Below are 21,256 nucleotides of genomic sequence, written 5' to 3'. Positions count from 1 at the left end.
CTTTCCAGAAGAAACCACAAAGAAATGCAGAACTTTGTTTCACTTAAGACAACAACATATGAGCTCACGTGAGCTTATGCTGCCAAAGGCAGAGCAGCTGTATTCCACAGTGCCAGAACAGTCTGCAGGATCAGAGTCAGGGAGGCCAACGAAAATACATGTATGTCTTAGGGTAACAAAGAGTACAGCTCTCAAGTACAACTGCTAGGACATGCCTTCGGTCTCTCTGATGAAAACAAAAAACCTTTCACAAAATTTTGACTACCAAACAGGAACAAGATGGCCTGGGGGACTGAACCTGAAGTCTGTATCATGTGTCTTGTTCATATACTATGTGTGTTAAGAAAACTTATCAAATTTTCCCACATATACAGGGTGATGAATTTGTGCATTTGTGCTAAAATAAAATTCCCACACACAAAGAAAATCTAATCACATTTTTTCTAAAATTGACCCATCTCATAAGAGTATACTTTTGCATGAAGCAGGAACTCAAGACTACAGTTCATAGGGCTAGCTGTATTTTCTCACTCACTCACCTGAAATTTATCACAGCATGTTCAGCGAAACCAGCTCTGCTTTGAGTTACATACACTGAAAATACCCTACAAATTCCATACCACTGGACAATCACAGGCAGCAGAAGCATCAAATACTTACAGTACTTCATAGAAAGGACATAAATCCCTTGAAAGGGTATGCTTTGGATGTCAATTTGAAAATATTTGTGGAGAAAAAAAACAAGAGGAGAGTATGGATTGTAAATGTTTAATAAAATAGGACTCAAACAGGGTTTGGGTTTTCTTTGATTGCTTTAAGAATGCATATGGAAATGGAATTTGAATCCAACAGAGCATTCAAAAGGTATTCAAGGTCTTTTTTAAGTAAAACAAGCAAACAAAAACAAAAAAGAAGCATCTATAAAATGGGGACAAAACGAGCAACTGTAATACACGCTCAATGATGCTTTCCTACCAAGGTATTTCTTTTAAATAGTATTTGTTAGAACAACTTCTTCTGAGGCATAACTTTTAAGAATACAGGGTGTAATGCATGTTCCAAGCAATTGACTTGGGTATTTTAAAATGTTGAACTAACTGTATAATTAAAATTTTTCTTTGTACTTTCTGCTTAATTTTATTTCTACGTATATGAATACATAAATTTCTCAAATTATACATTCTCAGATACAAATTTTTAAAATATATTTAACGAGTATGTGCTATTGATGAAATAGCTTGAAATTTGGGCTTTCCTAGGACTGCTGGAATGTCAACACAAGATTCTCTGCAGTAAGGAAAAAAAGACAAACTGATGGAGAGTATTCTTTTATGCTAACACACTTACAGTCCATAACAATATGTGCATTCTGCATTTTTTAAATGCCTGTTTGTTTTGGTATATCTTTATCTATGTAAGCTTGTAGCTGGAGGGTTTTTTGTTTTGTTTTGTTTTTTGTTTTTTTTTTTTTTAAATGTTCACCTTTAGCTGTAGTGTCTTCTCTAAGTTTTCAATCTTCCTTTCAGCTATTTTAAGCTTCTTTAGCTCCTCTGACTCTCTAAAAGAGCTCTTTGGGGACAGAGACCTTGAACGTTTCACAGGTGGTTCCTGGAGAATAAAACAAGGACATGGTTGAACTAGTTGGAACACTGGATTATGAAAGACATGCAGAATTAAAGAAGAAGTAATTTTGAATACTAATAATGAATTATAAAAAAAAAAAAATCTGCATGGAATACCAGAGAAATAACAAGCAGAATTACCACAGTGCTACCACTAAAGGTTTCTCTGTGACTCGTTAATGAGAATATTCATTTACATTTACATTGTTTCTTTCAGAATAATGATGTCCCATTAGGGAAGACTAAAGGGTTATAGACTCAGAAATGCAAGAAACCTCATTACAAAGGAGGGGATAGAGGCTGGTCTAATTGCTCTATAAGGGTCCAAGGTTACACTTGATAGGACAACCAGAAACAAGAGGGAAAGGATTTTTTTCCCTTTGAAATAGTTTAACACACTGTGAAGTTGAAGGAACAATATGCTTGAGGAATATAAATACAACAGACAGTAGATCTTATACTATAATGACCATATGGTCATTAACTATAATGTGACTAACTAGAGACAAGAATATGTGTTTATATTATGTACAGCTTCATATAGCAATCTGGAGAAAGAATATGTGAAAGTAACGTTTAAACTGGGCAGCTTTCTTGTTCATTCTATGTCATATGGCCTTATGGCAAAGAAAGACAGACCTCATGAAATTAGTCTTTCTGATTTTTTTAATAACTTTGGTTAAGGATAGAGAAATACTAATGCATACATAACACCTGCAAGGCAAAATATAAAATGCCATTTAATAAATTCAAACTAAAACTTAAAATTGTGATTACTGTTATTAGAGCCTACCATTTTCACTGTAAAATAACTGATTTACAACAACAGGAGTTCAGGATAAAGTCTTCTTGAATATTATGTATTTGTACACTTCTGCTATTCCATTAAATTAATCTTAAAGAGAATCTTAATTAGAAACTGGCATTTTTTGATCATCACCTTTCAGCATTAAACATTATAAAACACTGTAGTCCATGCTTCAACTTTAAATTGAACAGGTTTCCAAAAAGGAGAAAATAAAAAATGTCATGCTCTACATATTTAAGAATCTAAATATTGCTAAGATAATTTTTTTTATTTCAGAAATTTGCTTTCATGAGAAGAAAAAAAATGTACAAAGTTTGGAGAGAGTTTTACAACAATATATGTCCATTGACATTCAGATTCTATTCATTTTTATATTCCTGTTAGTTCCTTTATATAAAAGAAGAAAATAGAAGACAGTTTTAAGGAACATCTACAACAGTATTTCCAAAGTTTTTTTTTTTTTTTTTTTTTTTTTTTTAACAGTTTAGTATCGTACTGCCTAAAAGAAGATCTCCCTGAAACAGCAAGGTCACTAATTTCTGTTTCTAATAATTTCGATTGAGATACCCAGAAGTTAACTTTAGTTACTAGATACTGATATTAATAGAAAAGCATTTAGTGCACAAAACCAGGTTCCCTTCAGTTGTCTGGAGCCAAACACCCCAAAATCAAAGTATGAAAAAATTTCAGTCACCCTCAAAATCTCAAATTTCTTGAATAAAGTGAATACTTTAAATAAAATTTGTTATCTTCCAGATTTCATAATTATTGCATACCCCACGCATTTTCCCTAAGAATACAGGGTGTACTACTTTTCTAGAAACAGTAAATTAACTCCTGGTTAAACTTCATTTATGTATAGGGAAGACTTGGAAAATACACAATTTCTCTGAAATCAAGGTCAAAGCATTGCACTTGTTGTCACAGAGAAGGGCAGCAAAGGAAAATAAGTGGACCAAAGACCATTTGACCAGCAAGGGAAGCTGGGTAGAGAGGCTCTGAAGTAGAATGGAGAAAGAGGAAAAAAAAGGAACACTATATTGGAAGATTAATAAGCCTCACAGTCTTGTTGCTTTAATCAAAGGTGATCAAATACAATGATTACATAACAGGTTTTCTTTATGTAATAGTCTTTTTGTATAGCTGCCTGGGATTATGCTGTGAATCTTCTTACTGTGGAAGTACAGGGCCAAGATAAGCAAAAATATAGAGAATATTCTAATTATTGACAGACATAGAAATAGTGTCCTGTGAGAACAGGTAGGATCAGTGATGTGCACTACTAAACAAGCTACTTTTTGAATCTGTTTGTACCTGTTTAGTGATCAGAGTAGAGGTCTGTGGAGAAAAGGAGCTGGGTCTGGGATCTGGAGCTGCACACAGGTAGTTTGAAGGCAATCTTTGTTATGGAAGCAAACAGTTTAATTTTTCCACCAACACAGAAAAGACTGTGTTGTAAAACATACTGTCATTTGATTGCCTGGGGCTGCTGCAAAACTCGGTCTGGAGGATGGCATCTGTAATAATCTCACAACTACAAACTTTGCTGCTGCTGTTGCCAGGTTTAAGGATTTAATTTGTAATTCAATCCTCAAATTGTATAGCAAATTTGCACACATTTGGATTAAAAATATACTCAAATTGCAATGTTCTAAACATTTTTTAAAAATTAAATTCGAAGAATTAATAGAAGAACATTGTAAGAATATTAATTGAAGTCAGGAAACTGTAACAACAAAAGACTTACAGTCAAATGATCCTAAAGACTGAACCAAACAACAGAATAAACAGAAATATACACACTCCCCAGTATTAACAGAAACAAAACTTTGTGACAGAAGATGTAATGTGAAGAAACGGCTGGCAAGTAGATGTGACACATACACGTTTAACTATTAATGCAAGAACAAGAAGTAGAAAAAAGAAAATATGCTTTTTAAACAACCTCCTATTGCAAGTCTGCACCAGGAAAGACACTGTGGGGAGAGGTAGGGAATAGTCAGGTTCTTAAATTCAACATGTTATGTGTTGGATGGAGTCCCAAAACAGAAAAATGCAAGGAAGCTGGGACTCTTATAGAAATGTCTTGGAGAACTCTGCAACACATAGATAAGATCAATGTTTGCTGGGATACAGCACTGAAGACAGTGGTCAGAAATCTTAATTTTTTTTTATCAGTTGAAGAAATAGAAACACTAGGAACTGAGCCATAGGCTGACAGAGTGCAAGCTTCAGTTTCTTTTAGGAGAGAAAAAACAAATCAGGTTTTTGATTAACTGTGTTTCAACATGAACTTTATCAGTATTACAAGTTAACTCATGCCTTTTAAGAGAAAGATTTATTTACCTGAAATTATATAAATACTTAGAAGAATGCTATAGAATGTATATCAATAAGAGACAATTACAACTCCTATGCATCATACAATGGCAAGTTTGAGATCTACTTGGTGGTATTTCAAAGCTTAGATATAAAAAAAAATAAGGTCTGTGTTACTGAATCTGCCAGCAAACATGTGGATGGCAGATTAATCAGGTAACAGAAATCATAACTCATAGAGTTATAAAGTTTTAGCTCCAAAAAGAGCTCTAGGAAGATCAAGCAACTGACTCCTAAGTCTTCATACAAAACGGCAATCAGCTATACCACTTTCCACAGAGACTGGAATAAGAGGGTTACAGTTGCCTCTAAGTATGCACTTAACAACATCAAGAAAAATGACACCGCACATGCACATTTAACAAAGCTTTTAGCCACCACATCATCTGTCTCACAGAAGAAGTTGTTTTCATTGCCATATATCACTGTAGGTGTGGGATTTAGGTTTCTGCAATTCACAAAAATCAGCACGAGCCTACACGTGTAACAATGCATTCTGCAGAACCAAAATAGGTGGAAGTGTCCAGTGACATGGCCAAATGTCCCAATGTATCATGCTAGTCACACGTTTTTGCTTTGTCCCAGGACAAAAGCTTTTTTGAAAAGTTTTCCTGTTATTTCATATTTCAAAATTTTTGGCTTTTTATAGCAGAAAGTAATCAAAGCACTGTCATTTTGATGAGAAGTGATTACATGTTTATTTGTTCTCTGTTTACTGGGAATACATTTAAAGAAGGATGAAGAGGTAACATGATGGAGTCTTTGTGAAGCAAACAGAATTGTCACTGTTTAAAAAAAAAAAAGTGCTTGGTATCCGAGGTATTCTTCCTCTCAAATCACATGATAATAACTCCTGTCCTGATATTTTTGTCCTAAAAGACTGAACAAGAAGGTAATGGAAAGATCCTGCATCGCGAGGGAAAATCAGTGGTAACAGCAATGCATTTCATTAAGAATGCTTACTTTTTTTAACGTGTATTTTGTGATCCTAAAGCCAGAATGTTTCTATAATTTTCCTTACCATCCTGCCTAAAAACAAAGGCTTTGTAGACCTTTCAATTTATTTCCCAAAGCCTGGGTAGACTAAGGGCACATACGGAAATGTGCACATACCAAGCAGTTCTAAAATAGAGTATTAGAGGAGCATGACTGGATCTACATATCAAAGTAGAAAAAAGATTCTCTGTAATAGGATTTAAATGTTAGTGATTAGGTTTATTTCAAATAGTGTAACTGCTTTATTTGTGACACAGTGATGATCACTCTGGGGCAAACACGTCACTCATTACTTTTTTCCTCAGTGTAATGTTAATGACATAGAAAAGGAAAGTGAGACACTAGAACACGATAATAAAAACAAACTACTCTGATTTAGCTATCTAATGAACAGCTCAGGAAAACTAGATATTCTGGACAGTCTCAGCATCAATGATATTTTTCTTAATAACCCTATGAAGTACAGTCCATATTCCAAAAGCTATGACAACCACTGTTTCTTGCTGGACAGACAAATACAAAGTTTTAAGTGTCCCTAAAAAATGTTTTAAAGTATTTCTTTCCCAAAAATAGGTGCAGGACAGTGCAAGATACTGGGGCAGAATAAGCCATACAGTTTTTCAAAGCAAATGGCACAAGATACCAAATATGGGAAGAAGATGAGATTTCTAAGGAAGCAGAACTTGATATGCCACCATCATAGACTACTTATACCACACAGAATGGTGTTCCTATTTGCTTCCTTGTTATATAAGCGTCTTGCAAGTTTCCTATATTCTACAAAATCACAACAAAAAAAATTTAATGGGGAAGACGTGAAACACACTGGCAACAGAATGGCTTATACTAATCTCAAAAACCAATTTAATTGTAGAATTATTTTCTTATCTTCTTTGTTAGCTATAGTTTACAGTTGTTACTGCTACCTGGAGCCTAAATTTAATAATAAGTCATAGTGAAAGAGAGAGTGCAGCATTACACAGAGTAATAAAAGTCCAAAATATAAACGTCAAAAGGACATAATTTTTGTTCATAGAAAAAAATACTATTTTGGAAAAAAAAAAATCTGAATCACTCATAGTATTTTTTTGTTTGTATTTCCCTCATTTCCCTTTCAGGGAAAGATGGTCATTCTAGTAAACGGCATAAAATACTTAATAAATATTCATTTTAACAAACCTACAAAGAATTTAGCCTTCAAATATTTCATTTAATTAAGAATCCCTTATTCAGTATTTAATAAGGTAAAACTTTCTACTCCCAACAGCTATTTTAACAAGTCTTTGGCAGATAACACAAGAACCATTCAAACAAGCTTCCAGAATTATAAGCAGCATCAACAAATATTAAAATTATTATCTGGACCCTTGAGCAAAAATGTTTGGTTTACCAGCCTCACTTAGACACAAATACACAAGACAATAAAACTATCGTACCTCATGCTTTCTTTCAGTCCTCACATTTTTGCTTTCCAGGATATCTGTCATGTGCAGATTGTGCTCTGCTAGGTTAAGACTTGCTTTTTTCAATTTTTCCTGTAAAAGCTCAATTTCAGATTTTTGTGTTGCAATAAGAAACTCCAGCTCACTTAAAGATGGCTGCAGAAATACCTAGAAAATTATAGTACAGGTATATTAAATCAGTAACATTAAAAAACAAATCAACAAATCATTTAGATAAAACTGCCTAGAGAAACAGAACATCACTGATATTACAGGAATGTGAGAAAGCAGTAAATATTTATGTCTTTGGAAATGATGTATGTATTAAAAAAATCAAAAACAGACCCCAAATCTTAACTAAACATTTGCACACAGTACTATATTTTTCAAATCCAAACATACAGTCTTAACAACATTTGCTTTATACAGACATTTCTTCTACAGCAACTTATTTTACTACACTATTTAAAATCTCACATGCAGTGAAAATTTCTTGACAAAATGTTTTAACTCCTAAACTTGTTTCTCATTAAATTTCAAACTGGTAAGCGTCACTGGCTTATTAAACAGGGAAAAAAATTAAATGCAATATTCTGTCAGGAAAGATACGTTTAGCTGGAAACTGCCCCCAAAATGTAAACTTACAAACTCTACCCATGATATCCATAAATTCAAGATGGCACAAGTATTGTAGTCAAATTGAAAACTGACAGAAAAAAAAAGACAGCTATCCTCGATCACAGTGTTATTCAAGGCAGATATGTAATTTCATGAAGCCATTAAATTCCAGGACCCTTCTCAGTTGTCAACCAGTTCATAATAATTCCTTGACACAACATAATACTACCATAGACAGCTCACCTCGAGCCTGTTACAAAACCTGTTCAAACCAACAGATATTTTCATTGGTATCAGCTATCTTTAAATCATAACCTCAGTGCCCAAAAGCAGACTCAAGCATGTGCAAATGATCAAGAGTGATCAAGTTAGCATGGCTTGACACACTAGTCCTTGTCAGCTGAGTTTGCAGTAACTACTTGTGTGCACACCTCATCATTACAACCACAAAGCAAAACACTGTTAGCTTAAACCACCTTAATACGAATGCTCTCGTCTGTGGCAATCACAAAGTGAAATGCGTTAGCTTCAGCCTCTTCACGGTGCTCTAAGGCTGGGGACAGATGTTCAACTTTCAGGCAGCTGCGCCAGATGAAGACAGTATGGTTCCCAAATGGTCACCACAGGCAGGCAGCTGGAGGTTAGCACCCCGACACTTCTGCTGAAAGAAGGGATGGTACGAACCCCCACCGTAATCCATTATGGTAATAAGAAGGCAAATTAGTTTAAAAAGCCAATGCAAGTAGCCTGAGCTGACCCAGCTGACCTGGTGTGATGTTGATTTGGGCAAACTCTTAAAACTCCTTCTGACAGCAGAGCTCTGACAGCAGTGACAAGTAGGTAGGAAATAGTCTTCAATCAACAAAGCTCGATCCAGAAGATAACTTTCTCAAGACTGTCTACAAGTTTCATTTTACACATGCTTTCTTCGCTCAGCCAAGCTGTGATAACCTGACCGCTTGCAACTGTCTGAACATATTCTCAAGAAGATTACTGATTTCAACAGAAAAGAAAAAATTTGGTACAATGATCCATTGTTCCTATTCTCTCAAATACCAGTAAGCCTCAAGTAACACAGATCAGGTATGACAAAAATCTGACAAAAATCAGAAAAAGCAGTGTAGATACATAAGTATTCCAAATTCTAGCCAGTCTGAAGCAGAAGTGAAACAGACCAAAGTCTGATTAAAATCACTCTGTTAACAAGCAAGCACTCTTGTAACCTTAGTATTTGACAGAAACAGAGAAACAGAGTAATGGACAAAGCTATTTGAGTTCTTGCTATGCAGAATATGAAGCTTCTGTTAAAAAGTATTATAAACTCACAGTTTCTACAAGTAAATCCCACATTAGAATTGCCAAGTATTTACTTCAAGAAATGAATCACTCCTCATGCAGCAGACAAGCATGGGAGAGTTCTATCAGAAGTTGCCCGTGCTCTTGCTTACTGCTCCTTAAATAATTTCTGTTGGTTATTTTGTGACATACTTTAGGCCACGCATAGCTGCAGATAACATTTCCACCTATGATTAGCAAAAGGCCAGTTTATAACTACAATTAAACTCTACACAGAGGAGAAAAAAAGAAAAGTAAGATAAGAAGTTGACTAGCCATGCATTGAAAAGAACATTTGAAAAGAACTAGGTTCTTTCACTCTTTCATTTGACCAAAGAATCAGGACTACATAAAAGGGAAAAGATCCAACCTAGAAGACAGAAATAATATCTACAGATAAGGGAAATTTATTTATATTTAGGTTATATATTCAGAATTTTTTAGCTGAACATTTTCTTCATTATTAACAAACAGAAATACATATACCAGGATGTCAAATTTTATTGACTTCTCAGGCATACATAAAAATAGACTTCTAAGTGTAACATATATCATACAATTACACTAGTAATCAAAACAAGAATCAACAGCTTTAATCTGTTATAATCATTTTAATTGTCACCATGAATTATATCTTAAAAATTTTTTAACAGTCTAGAACTGTTAAATGTTGCTGACTTTTAAATCAGAAGAACTACATACAATTACATATACTAATTTAGTTAATGTAAAGTACACAGATTAACTTCTGTATTATTGCTGTTTATTTCTTTTTTAAATCAACAATGAAATGTACAATGCTGTGAAATGAAAATCAGTTTAAGAGTCACAGAATATATATAAGCCTGGCTCCTCTAAATCAATGAAGTTTTGCTACTGACTGCAATAGGACCAATACAGGAACAGGGTTCTTCATTTTTTTTTCCAATTAGATTTTTCTTAAAAGAGATCTCTAAAAATTACCATGCAGTGATACTTATTTTAAATTAAGACACTATAAAGGTATAATTGCTGATAAAACTCTTATGACAGTGTGTACCTGCATATATGCAGATATTTCTAGGAAAGCTGAAAAACACTAAAACAGTATTAGATCTTAATTTATACCTCTGCAATGCCTGCATTTATATCCTCAAAACTATTCAGCAGATCACTGTTACCCATACAGATTCACTAAATGGCTTACATCTTGGAACCTACTGTTCTTTTTCAGGATGCATGCGAGGTTTCTTTGATTTCAGGAATTCTATGAACCCAGACTGTAACCTGAAGAGATCCACTTACGACATTGAAGTTTTCAATTATTGATGGATTCAAATTCAATAAAAGCTGAGTATTCTATTAAATTTAATATTTTCTTTACTTCCCGATAAATATTTTTCTTTTTTTCCTAGTCTGGAAGACTTTGTTTACATAAATGTCAAGAGAACTTCTAAATATGAATTTCTGAGATGAAAAAAAATTTTTTTTTCCAAGGACTGAAAGTTGGATGAAATTTCTCCCTCTGGTGTTCTGTTTCAGGTTCATGCCCATTAAACTTTAAATTACTGTCATATTGTATATTGGATTTCCTTGGTTAAAAGGAAAAAAAAAATTTATCAAAAACAAATCCTTTAATGAAAAGATTTGTTTTTTGTGAGAACCTTACTTTCTGTAAAAAACTTGACTCCATTAATGACCTATAGTTCCAAGATTTATACATGAGGAAAGGCAGAGTTCTTTTTTTTTTTTCAGATCCCAAGAAAGGAATGCACCCTTTTCACTCTCTAGTTTTACCTCTGAACTCTCACTTGTAATCTAAGAACTAAGGGAAATATTGCAATTAATAAGGCCAAAAAAAGCAAGTAATTTGCACTGCAATTGAGCTTCAGTTTTAAGATTCTAGTACTATCTGAAATAAGAACAATATTGTGCTTCAGGACTTGGAAAGCATTCAACATCCAAGCCCTGTACGAAGAATGTAGTCCAGTTCCACATACAGTCCAGAAATCTATAGTCCAAAAAAAGAAAACCAAGTTACATGCCAAGTGGCAGCACCAGTGTTTTCTACAGCTGCTCTCTCAAAATCAGTGTTGTAGACCTGTGTTCTCACCAACCGAAATACTAACTCACCTCAAAGACAAGAGTTCCAAAATTTCAGTTCCTAAAGTCTATCTGAATCTTATGTCTAGAATTAAAATTCCTGTAGGATGGATTGTTTCGGTTTACAGATAATACTTAACTTCTGCACAGACTGCCCACCTCCATGCCAAGTACTGTGAATGAACACTTTCTCTCAAGTTCAGACGTCTTGAATTAAATTCTGTCTGCACTATAAAGTCTACATTAACAGAATTATGGTTTCCTCTTTCACTTCGCAATAAAGATCAGCTTAAATTATATGTTATTTTCCGCTCATACTTGATTTCCTCATACTGACACCCAATTCAACATGCAAAATATGCATTCAAAATAAATGACAAAGGCCTATTTATGTCTTAAAGAACAAATACAATACAGAAAGAATTTTTTTCTACCAAACAGATCTCTCACTCCTCTTATGCTTATGTATCGTTACAAAGGAAGACATAGCTCATCTTGGGGGCATTAACCGAGGAGAAGCCACTAGAGGAACCATCCACAGTGTACCTAGGGAAGGGAATCCACTGCTCGCTTTTCATTACTGTTAACAGACCTAACAAACAGTACCAAACAGTATGGACAGAATACAGCTATTGTCTGCCATACTTCTGTTCCGCACTTCTTTGCTGAAATTGTAAGCATGTGTGAACAGAATGGCTACTTAAGAATTCTGGAACTAATAATACAGCCCTATGTATACTCCTCCTTCCCCTATCTCTCCCTCTACTTCCTCAGTACTAATCTGTGCTTTCAAGACATTACCTACCTCTACTTACACTATTGCAGTACCAGAATAGGAGGAAACTGTGAGCAAGCAGATCCTTGCACAATCTTTCTGTAAGCAGATGCAAGCTCACTCTGCTTGAACTACACACCAGCCAACAAGCATGCAGCTACTTAGTATGGGCTAGGATACCCTTTCTCTCAACAACACATTAATACAGTTTATACACACAGCTCAGACTAGAGGAAGTTAGCACACATTTGCCAACAGAGCTTAATGAGGAAACAGCTTTTGAGACCCAAGGCAACCAACCTGCTCAAGCCTATGACCCATACACCAAAGTTTTCTTGCAGTCAAACTCCTGCAGGGAACCACCAGAAGCAGTTTATATATGAGAAATAACAATTACTTCCCAGGTTTCCTCTTACACTGCTACTGAGTCAGCTAGCTGGGCGGCCAAGCCAGAGGCAGTGCTCACCTCAGCATCCTTCACAAGCTCCTCCTCCTTACAGCCTGGAATTCAGATCACCACAGCAGCAGCTACCCCATCTCTAGTTACTGCACATACTTCTAGGACAGGCTCCAGCAATCAACTGTTAAAGAGCTGCACATGGCTTAAAAGCCACCACTAGCCACCCTTCAAGTTGTCATTGTTATTATTTCCCATGTCAATACACAATGATATATTTACTCATTCCTGTATTATTTTCTACCATAATAGCTAGAGCTCAAATCAGAAAAATTAAACACAGATACAAAAAAGTAAAGAGGAAAAATACAGCCAAAAGCGGGAAAAAAAATTTTTTTTGACAGACTTACTAAAATTTTGCATATTTTATTTTGTCTTATCAGAAAGATTTTATTTGTGTTCTCTTCTTCTAAATAAGTACGTACACAAAATACACAAGACTGTGTATGGACAGGTGAGTGGCCCTTTGATTTACATATTCATCATCACATAGAAAGAGAAAAGAAAAAAAAAACATAGGACCAAGTTAATGGCAATTCTGACATTGCCTTGAACGGATGCGCTGCTTTCATAGCCATATGTAGTTAAGCTCATATAAGGTTGTCACAGGAACTTCCTTGTGTAAATCACTGCACTGGCTCACTCCCTATCACTGAAGTAATCTTCTAGCCAAAGCTTCCTGCAGCAGAAGAGCTGGACACTGAATTCATATAGCATCAGAAATACTCGTGGCAAAAGAGGGCCTGCCTATCCAGTAGACAGAAATATGATGGGGAAACTGTCATCAAGCAAAGCTCTGCAAAGACCCACTGAAAACAATATGCTGGAAACAGACTTGGGGAGGGATGACACCTGCTGTATGTTAGGAATCTGGATTCAGGAAAAGGGAAATGTAAATGCCAAGAAGAGGAGAGTGGTGATAAAGAGACTATGGTGGTAAGACAAATAAAAGAGTAATGATGGCAACTAACTGTCTAAGAAAAATCCTGAACCTTCAGGACAGTGCAGATGACCTACTATTTGTGAAAAGGACAGAGAAGTTGAGATGGTCACTGCTTCCGATTCTGCCAGAAACAAGTGATATAGCATATGCAGTAAGATTCAAGCACAAGCCAGGAGGTCAGGCTCTTCTGACCTTCTTCAGAACACTCAAAATCATTAACTAAAAAGATCTGTAAACTCTTCAGTCCATCCTCTTTGCTTGCTGCCCTGCATTCCTTTTTCTTGTTGTACTTCTTGTATGATCTCCATAATCCACTTATGGAAAACTGATGTAGTGCTTGGTCTTTAACTGAAAATCTCTCTATAAACCAAGGGAAGGGAACCTTTCCAACAAATGCAGCCTACCAAAACAGTTCACCAAGCCTGCAGCTTGATCTCAGGTGCCCTGGGGACTCCCCAAAGGGATAAAAAACAGGAAAAGATTTTCCACCACCCATCCACTCTCATGACATTATGTTTGTCACTTTCCAAAATCCCCACTTTTACCATATGACAAAATTCATTCTGATCACAGGATGGAGAAGAAGAGGGAGGAGGAAGGACACAATCCCTGTATGGACACCATGTGGTCCACCACATCAGAAAGACTCCACAAGCCAGATATGAATGATCCAGTTAGAGAAAGGAGACTTAATGTTATCAAATTAATACTTAAATTTATTGGGGAAGATATGTAATAGTTATGAACTACAAGATAAGAAAAGAAATTTATAGTTTGGAACACTGGTAGAAGAATCTTCATGGAAGGTCTCAAGACAGGGCAGGATTTCATGAAGCCTTGTCGTTAAACGAACCACTCATTTTCCAATGGAGCTGCTACAGCAGCAACTTTTTAGTTGCAAGTGCACAGAAAAACTGGGCAGTTTTCTCATAAGACTGGACAGAGTAGCAGCAAGCAAAAATCTAGATAAGTTGAAATCATTATTACTACTTGCTGTAATATATTACAATTCATAAATAGTAGAAATAGAGTACAGAAGCCCAAATACCTGCTGGTAAAAAGAAAGTATTTAATACATTTATACACTTGGAAAGAATATTTTATCACTGTGGCTTAAAAGTTTCTGTCAAGTACCTTTTTTGTTTTTATTTTTTAAACTTTTACAGGATCTCCTCCAGAGTTTTAGTGGGTTTTGTTGTTGTCATTGTTGTTGTTGTTAATTAGTTACTGGAAGGTTTTACTTGACTAACTACACTAAAATGTAGACAGCATTTCTCCAAAGATTTTAAGACTACAAAATACATAATGGCATTCTGAAACTTACTAGGTAAGTTAAAAAAAAAAAAACACATTTTTTCCAGTTATAGATTCACTATTAGAAAGCAAAAACACAAATGTGCATCTGATGGTGGGACTATTCTGAAAAAAGTAACTTTGTCAGTTGCTGAACTATTACACTATTATCACAAGTAAAAATCAAAACCTGTGCACTAATGGTGTAAACTAGGGACTGTGCTTGTTATGCATTATCATCTCTGTACATTAGAACCTCAATCATACTCAAACAAATTCACTAAAGTGTGGTTTTCAATCTGCTAACTATGCATTCCATAATAGCCTGTAATTATTAAAAACTGACAAGAAAGCTACGCCACCTGTGTTTATGTGAAGCCAGGTAATGAAAAAAACAACAACGCTGTCATCACCTCTCAATTCCTGATTGCATTATCAAAACTGTAGCCGAGTTTGGCATCTGGGTGTGACCTTGTTAACTGCTAGGGTAATTAAATTTATTCTATTGGGAAAAGGGATGATAAATTATTAGCAAGAAGATTTTGTTCACATTTTATTAAATTGGCCTGTCAAAGGGTCGGCCAAATTATCAAGGGCCTCATTTATTGGAGGCCAGCCATATTGCCACATCTGTTACAATTATTTATAATTTCAGCAGTTGAAAACCAACTGAGTTAGGCATCCGCCATGTAAAGTAATTTACAAATTATCTGATGAGGGAGTGTTTTAGCTTCTCCCTCATTTCTAGCCAGCAGAAAGCCGCGCTGTAATTACAGAACACGATTAGGTTCTTTGGGGAACTTATCTTGCACTCATAGCCATAGTAAGATGCAGCAAGAACATATGGAGGAGCTTGTGCTTCTACTCCCTGAAGCTCGTGACCCGCCTGCCGCTGAGCCCTTGAGTTGAATTTGAATGAGAGTGCCATGGCTAATGTTCTACACATGCACCATTTATGCCACAAAACAAATCGGATCACTGTTAATTATGAAGCAGCTATAATCAGGCCTTCACATCTGTGTAATGTGAAGCGCAGTAGGCTGTATTCCAATAATGTATGACTACCTTTGGGTCGCAAATTGCGAGCCATATTGCCTCAGTAGTAGTTACTGAATTCAAAGTAAGTCCTTTGATAAAAGCCCATCACAAAGATATTTTTATCCATTTTTTTTTTTAAACACAAGCCTTTCTTTATCAGCTATTGACCAGAACAGTTAAAGCATATGGCACAAGTTCATTAATGAACAGTAGCACACAGCACTCTAATTTAATGAAACCACTTGAGCCATAAAAATCAGATTTAGTTAATTCCCCCTTTCCCATTTTTTTTTTCTTTTCTGCATCTAGCCTATACCCTGGACTCCAACATAATGTCATGGGTGATCTTGCTGTAAAATATAATTATTTTCTCGTACATTTATAAACAGATTTTAGATTTTAAGAGCTTGTGCATTCTGTAGTATGGAATGGGGGAGGTAGAGAGGAAGAAATGTCCAAGTAGTTTCCTCTGCATAACCCAAATTTTAACCTGATATCAATTAATAGCACATATATCATTTCTATTTTAGAAATTACTGTCTGGCAGCTGTCTTCTAAAAAAAAAAAAAATTCTTTATTCAGTGAAAAATCTTTCTGTGAGAAAGCAGCTAAACAAGCTGCACCCAGATGGCAAACCAGCTACAGTTTAATTAATCCACTAAAAGCCATTCAGTTTTCAGTAAGGGTAATGTAATTTTGAATAATTGTAGGAAAAAAAAAAAAATCACTAAACGTTCTTAAGTTTTATTATAGCGGCATGAACAGTGCCACTATAGAGTAGTTAAAGTTGAGTTGCTGCTTCCATTATAAACCTCACATTTTCAGTATCTTGGTCCTTTCAGATTATTGTACACTGAAAGTAGATATATGATTTGTCAAAATTATATGAAAATTAAACTGTTTTTCAAAACTGGATGCAGATTTTTTTCTGTCCTTTCACATTCTAAGGCAGATGTACATTAGTTTTCAAAAGTTAGTAAGCATCTTTCTAAAGTACACTGCTTTTTTTTTCTTTAATCATTTCATAAGCAGCACAGAGCCACTATTCCTTGTTTTACATACAACACATGCCTGCATTCTGGCACACCTACAACATTGCAGGTGGAGTCCCAAATTGTCATGGTAAAACACACCCAACTGTAACTGAAACTACAGTTTATGATGATCAAGTGCTAGTATACCGTGATCCCAATAGAAAAAAAATGACTTCACGGACTTTGTTGATAGCTAACTCCACATGGCTTTTCCATAGACAAAGGGTATGGTTTGAACCATGGAGTACGAACTCCTTCATATGCCTCTGTATTATTCCAGAATTGTACAGTTCATATACAAAGGCTTTCTAAAAAGAGAAAGTAACATATCTTGCTGAAATAGTATTCTGCCTTCCTCCTTGACTAAATGACACAGATACAAGACATTTTAAGTGTAGTTTTATAATGTTTGGAAACTAACAAATTACTGTTAATAATTTAGGGAGAATCAGAGACATGCTTATGATACTTTAAAAAAAACTGTTTACCTCTAAACAAATGCATTAGATTTGCTCTAAAAGTTGTTACTAAGATTAAAATGATATCATATTGAACACAACATACATCTTTAAAGTTTAAAAGACATTTATCTATATATTGGCAGTATTAAAAATACCAGTACTTTTCCATCACAATCATATTTAAATGCAGACCAAATTTTACCGTACAAGTTACAACTTACACCTTTCTTTACCACCAGTGTAATAATGTCCATATAATTATTATTTTGCAGTTTAGGAGAATACAACCATTTGAAAAATGTTATTGATATTTTCCATCAGTAAAGACTAATTTTTTTTTTTTTACACAGTATGTTGTGTTGCTTAAATTGGCCAATTTTAGTTACGTTTTTCTTTCTTCAGTCAAAGCCCAAGCCTTCAAATGAGCAGTCCTTTGCCTTCCAGAAACAACGTGCTACAATATTACATCATTTTAAATGTTCACTATGATTTGGTGACATCTTTGTTTTATATACAAGTAAGTTTTTACTACAGTTCTTGTTATTGGTTTTAAAAAAATAATAAATTTTGGAGATATCTGTGATCAATTTCAATGCATATTTAATATTTTGAATACTTCTAAAAATTAGATGATACATTGTAGTGAGCTTTCACTTATAATATGTGCAAGACCAAGAAATGTAACTCTTTTAAAGATTGTAATATATAAGATTAATAACCTGAAATCACTGATATTAGAAAATGAGAAAGTCACACTCTGAAAACATGACTTGGAAGTTTTCTTCATGACAATACACATGCAATTTGTCTTAAAACATTTTATTTCTCATATCAATCTTTCTCAGCTCAACTTTAAGTTACAAATCAGCATGCTTTATAATAAGCGTAAGTTATATTTGTGAGCAATTACTACTTTCATCATTTTACCAGTATCTCCCATTCTGACTGCTTTTAAGAAGTACATAATGAGAAATAAAGAGAATGTTATAAAAGTTGCAAGAGATGTATGTATTAAGTTAGAAAGTGTACATCTGTCAGATGTTACAGTTACAAATAAAAATATTTAATTGCCTGTTAATTATTGTGCTTCTATTGAAGCACATCTGTTAGCACTGTCTTTGATGTGTCAAGCACTGTACAGGTATAAAAGGTAAAAAGTCAAGACAGAAAGGACTGCTTTGGTTCAGTAAACATATTTAAATATTTATCATTCACATGGGTAAAAGTTATGGTGTATTAACCATATAACTAAATGTATGGCATACATTTCAGAGCTCAAAGTGAAACAGAATCAAAACAACAATTACAAGACATGAAATTAATCAACTCCCCACAGGCTTATATTTTTAAAACTATATAAAATGCTTTTGTTCTGCTCTTTTTTACTGTTTAGCATAAGCGCAGATCTAAGTAAAAAGTCTTCCAAATTCAAAGATGCCTCATCTCCCTGAATAGAGGAAAGGTATATGAAAACTGATGAATGTACACATATCAAGGTGTAAATAGAAATTCACTGTAACGCAGATTCAAATTCTTCATCACACTCAACTAAAATCAGCTAAAAGTTTGCCCTCACTCACTAACACAAGTGCCACACTGACTAGAACAAGATCACAACATCAAAAAAGGCATATTTTACCCTTAATACATGAAAATCAAGATAATCTGGCTAATAAACCTAATAATGCAATATAGATTTCTGTCTGTGATCTAATTTCAACAGTAATAAAAATGCAAATCCAGGAAAAAGTCTGTGGTACATATGCAACACTAATCTATAACCTTACTGGCTAGTGAAGTCTGTAGAGGATATACTAGTGCCGTTGACAAAGACTGTTAGCCTATTTGAAAAGAGAAAATATTAGAAATTTTCAGCATGGTGCTAATCTGAATAAGCTCAAGAAATCAGTACTTTATATCAGAAATCTAACTGGCATTTAATTTCACTCCCCCCCACTTTTTTTTAGGATTACTAATGAGGTGATAATAGGAAAACTCAACAAGAAGTAGATGCCTACACTGTTTTGGTGTCATGTTAATTCTATTCCAAAGCTATTCTGTTTGACTGATGTTGCAGTCACAGTCAGCACAATAAAGTTAGGATGTTCTTTTAATCACACTTAACTTCCGAACTTCACAAATGACCAAGATTCTGGCTAACTAAAAGATCACAGATTTAATAATACATAATCACTTTTTTCCATGAAAAGACCTCACCTGCAGAGCCATGTAATGATCATCCCCGTCACTATCCTTCCAACACTTACATGAGGCAGTAATGGTAGTATGGGATTTTGGGCTGTAGTCAAAATGCAGCCAACAATTAGCTTTATTACACATTCCCAACAGGCATACTCCGGCATTTCAACGAGAGCAAGACTACATGTCAGTGAAATTTAGAACATTTGTTATAGGAGAATGAAAGAATGTTAATCAAGAGAAAATATTAAGCATGTTAAGCACATGTTGCTTAACACTTTAGTTCTACAAATGCAGCAACTATGGTTAGCTGCCCTCAGTACCTACATTTCCTCCACTATAATGTTGCTTCAGTAACAAAAATCATTTGTCTCATCATAGATTGGCCTAAGATTAATCTATTTAGAAATGAAGTTTTGCACATTGCATTTAGCTTAGTATAGTATGTTCCTCAGCTTAACTTGTCTCCTTTTGCTTCCTATCATGTGCTACAATAACACTGATGAATACCTGGCTGAGCTCATTACAGACAGACCACAGAAATATTCAACTGATATTTTTCTGCAGAAGGTCAGATTGAATCCTTGTTCACTAATAAAATAGCATATATTTAATGTAATCATTCAAACTACAATTTCTCTGAATATTCTCTGACAAATACACTCCTTCAGTTACACTGGGAACAAGTAGAGTGCCAGAGAGTCTAAAACACTGAGACAGGATCAAAATGGAAATGTAGCATGCAGAGAACAGAAGGCCATAGAAAAAAAAATTATTTGCATCCATGATCACCAATGAGTAAATTAGGAATGTTCCACATTAGGATCCTTATTTACACAGACTATGCTGGATGATCTGCTTCAAATTCAAATGCCACTAGAAGGAGATATAGAATAAATAAGTAAAAGAAACAGCAACAACTCACCTATACTAAATGTGATTCATTTAAAAGATCTAAAGGAAATCATGTATGAAGTAGAAAAATTACTAATTGTAGATTGTCACTACCTTCTTAAAATAGTCTTAATTTTATTGTCAGAAATTTACTGAAGTTCCCTGAAGAAGTAAACAAGAGAGACCCAATTGAAATAATCTACCTGGATTTGAAAAGGCTTTCAACAAAGTTCCACACTAAGAGTTCTTAAAGAAATCCAAATGCTGTATCTTAAGTGGAAGAATATTACAAATAAAAAACATTTTAATTATAAGAAAAAAGTAGTAGAAATACATGCTTAGTTTACTCAGTGGGAAGGGGCCATCAGTGGTGTCCCACATGTTCCAAAAAATATATATAACCATATCCATATATATATGTGTGTGTGTATATATATGCGTGTGTGTATATATATGCATGTGTATAGAGATATGTGTATATATGTATTTGCATATATATACACATATAGATAGATAGCGGGAGGAGGTTAGCAAAGTAACAAATTTGCTAACAGTACTAAGCTATTCAGGATAATAAAGACAAAATCCAATACATAAGATTTACACCAGGACATGATGATACTGTGTGACTGTGCAATAAACTTTCACAGAACATCCAGATTAGACAAAGCGTTGCTTATAGAGGAAAGCAATTCTAACTTCACAGAGGAAAAAAAATGGCCTCTTTAAGCTCAGGAAATATAACCCAGTGTTATAGTAAACAGTCTTATGATTAAAAAAAGTAAATAGTCTGAGAGAATAACCTTCAAAAACCTCTTCAGTTTGGTACAATGCCACAATGAGGAATAGTGTATTCAGAAATAAAGTCTGAGCATTCTAA

The 21,256-nt window shown here is 34.6% G+C and overlaps 1 protein-coding gene across 1 annotated transcript in view; it reads right to left on the bottom strand.

The window, feature by feature from the left end:
- CNTLN (centlein) overlaps positions 1 to 21,256 on the bottom strand; it is a 201,251-nt gene that overhangs the window by 103,242 nt on the left and 76,753 nt on the right. The window contains exons 9-10 of the mRNA XM_067316035.1: positions 7,242 to 7,415; positions 1,483 to 1,608 (exon numbers count right to left, since the gene is read on the bottom strand). Of these exons, the coding sequence (XP_067172136.1) occupies positions 1,483 to 1,608; positions 7,242 to 7,415 (300 nt within the window). The remainder of the gene's footprint in view (positions 1 to 1,482; positions 1,609 to 7,241; positions 7,416 to 21,256) is intronic.

Source organism: Apteryx mantelli, chromosome Z (genome assembly GCF_036417845.1).
Source record: "Apteryx mantelli isolate bAptMan1 chromosome Z, bAptMan1.hap1, whole genome shotgun sequence".
In the NCBI taxonomy this organism is placed as follows: Eukaryota; Metazoa; Chordata; class Aves; order Apterygiformes; family Apterygidae; genus Apteryx; species Apteryx mantelli.
The sequence above is the reverse complement of the archived record's forward strand: the minus strand, read 5'-3'. Positions and strand labels throughout refer to the sequence as shown.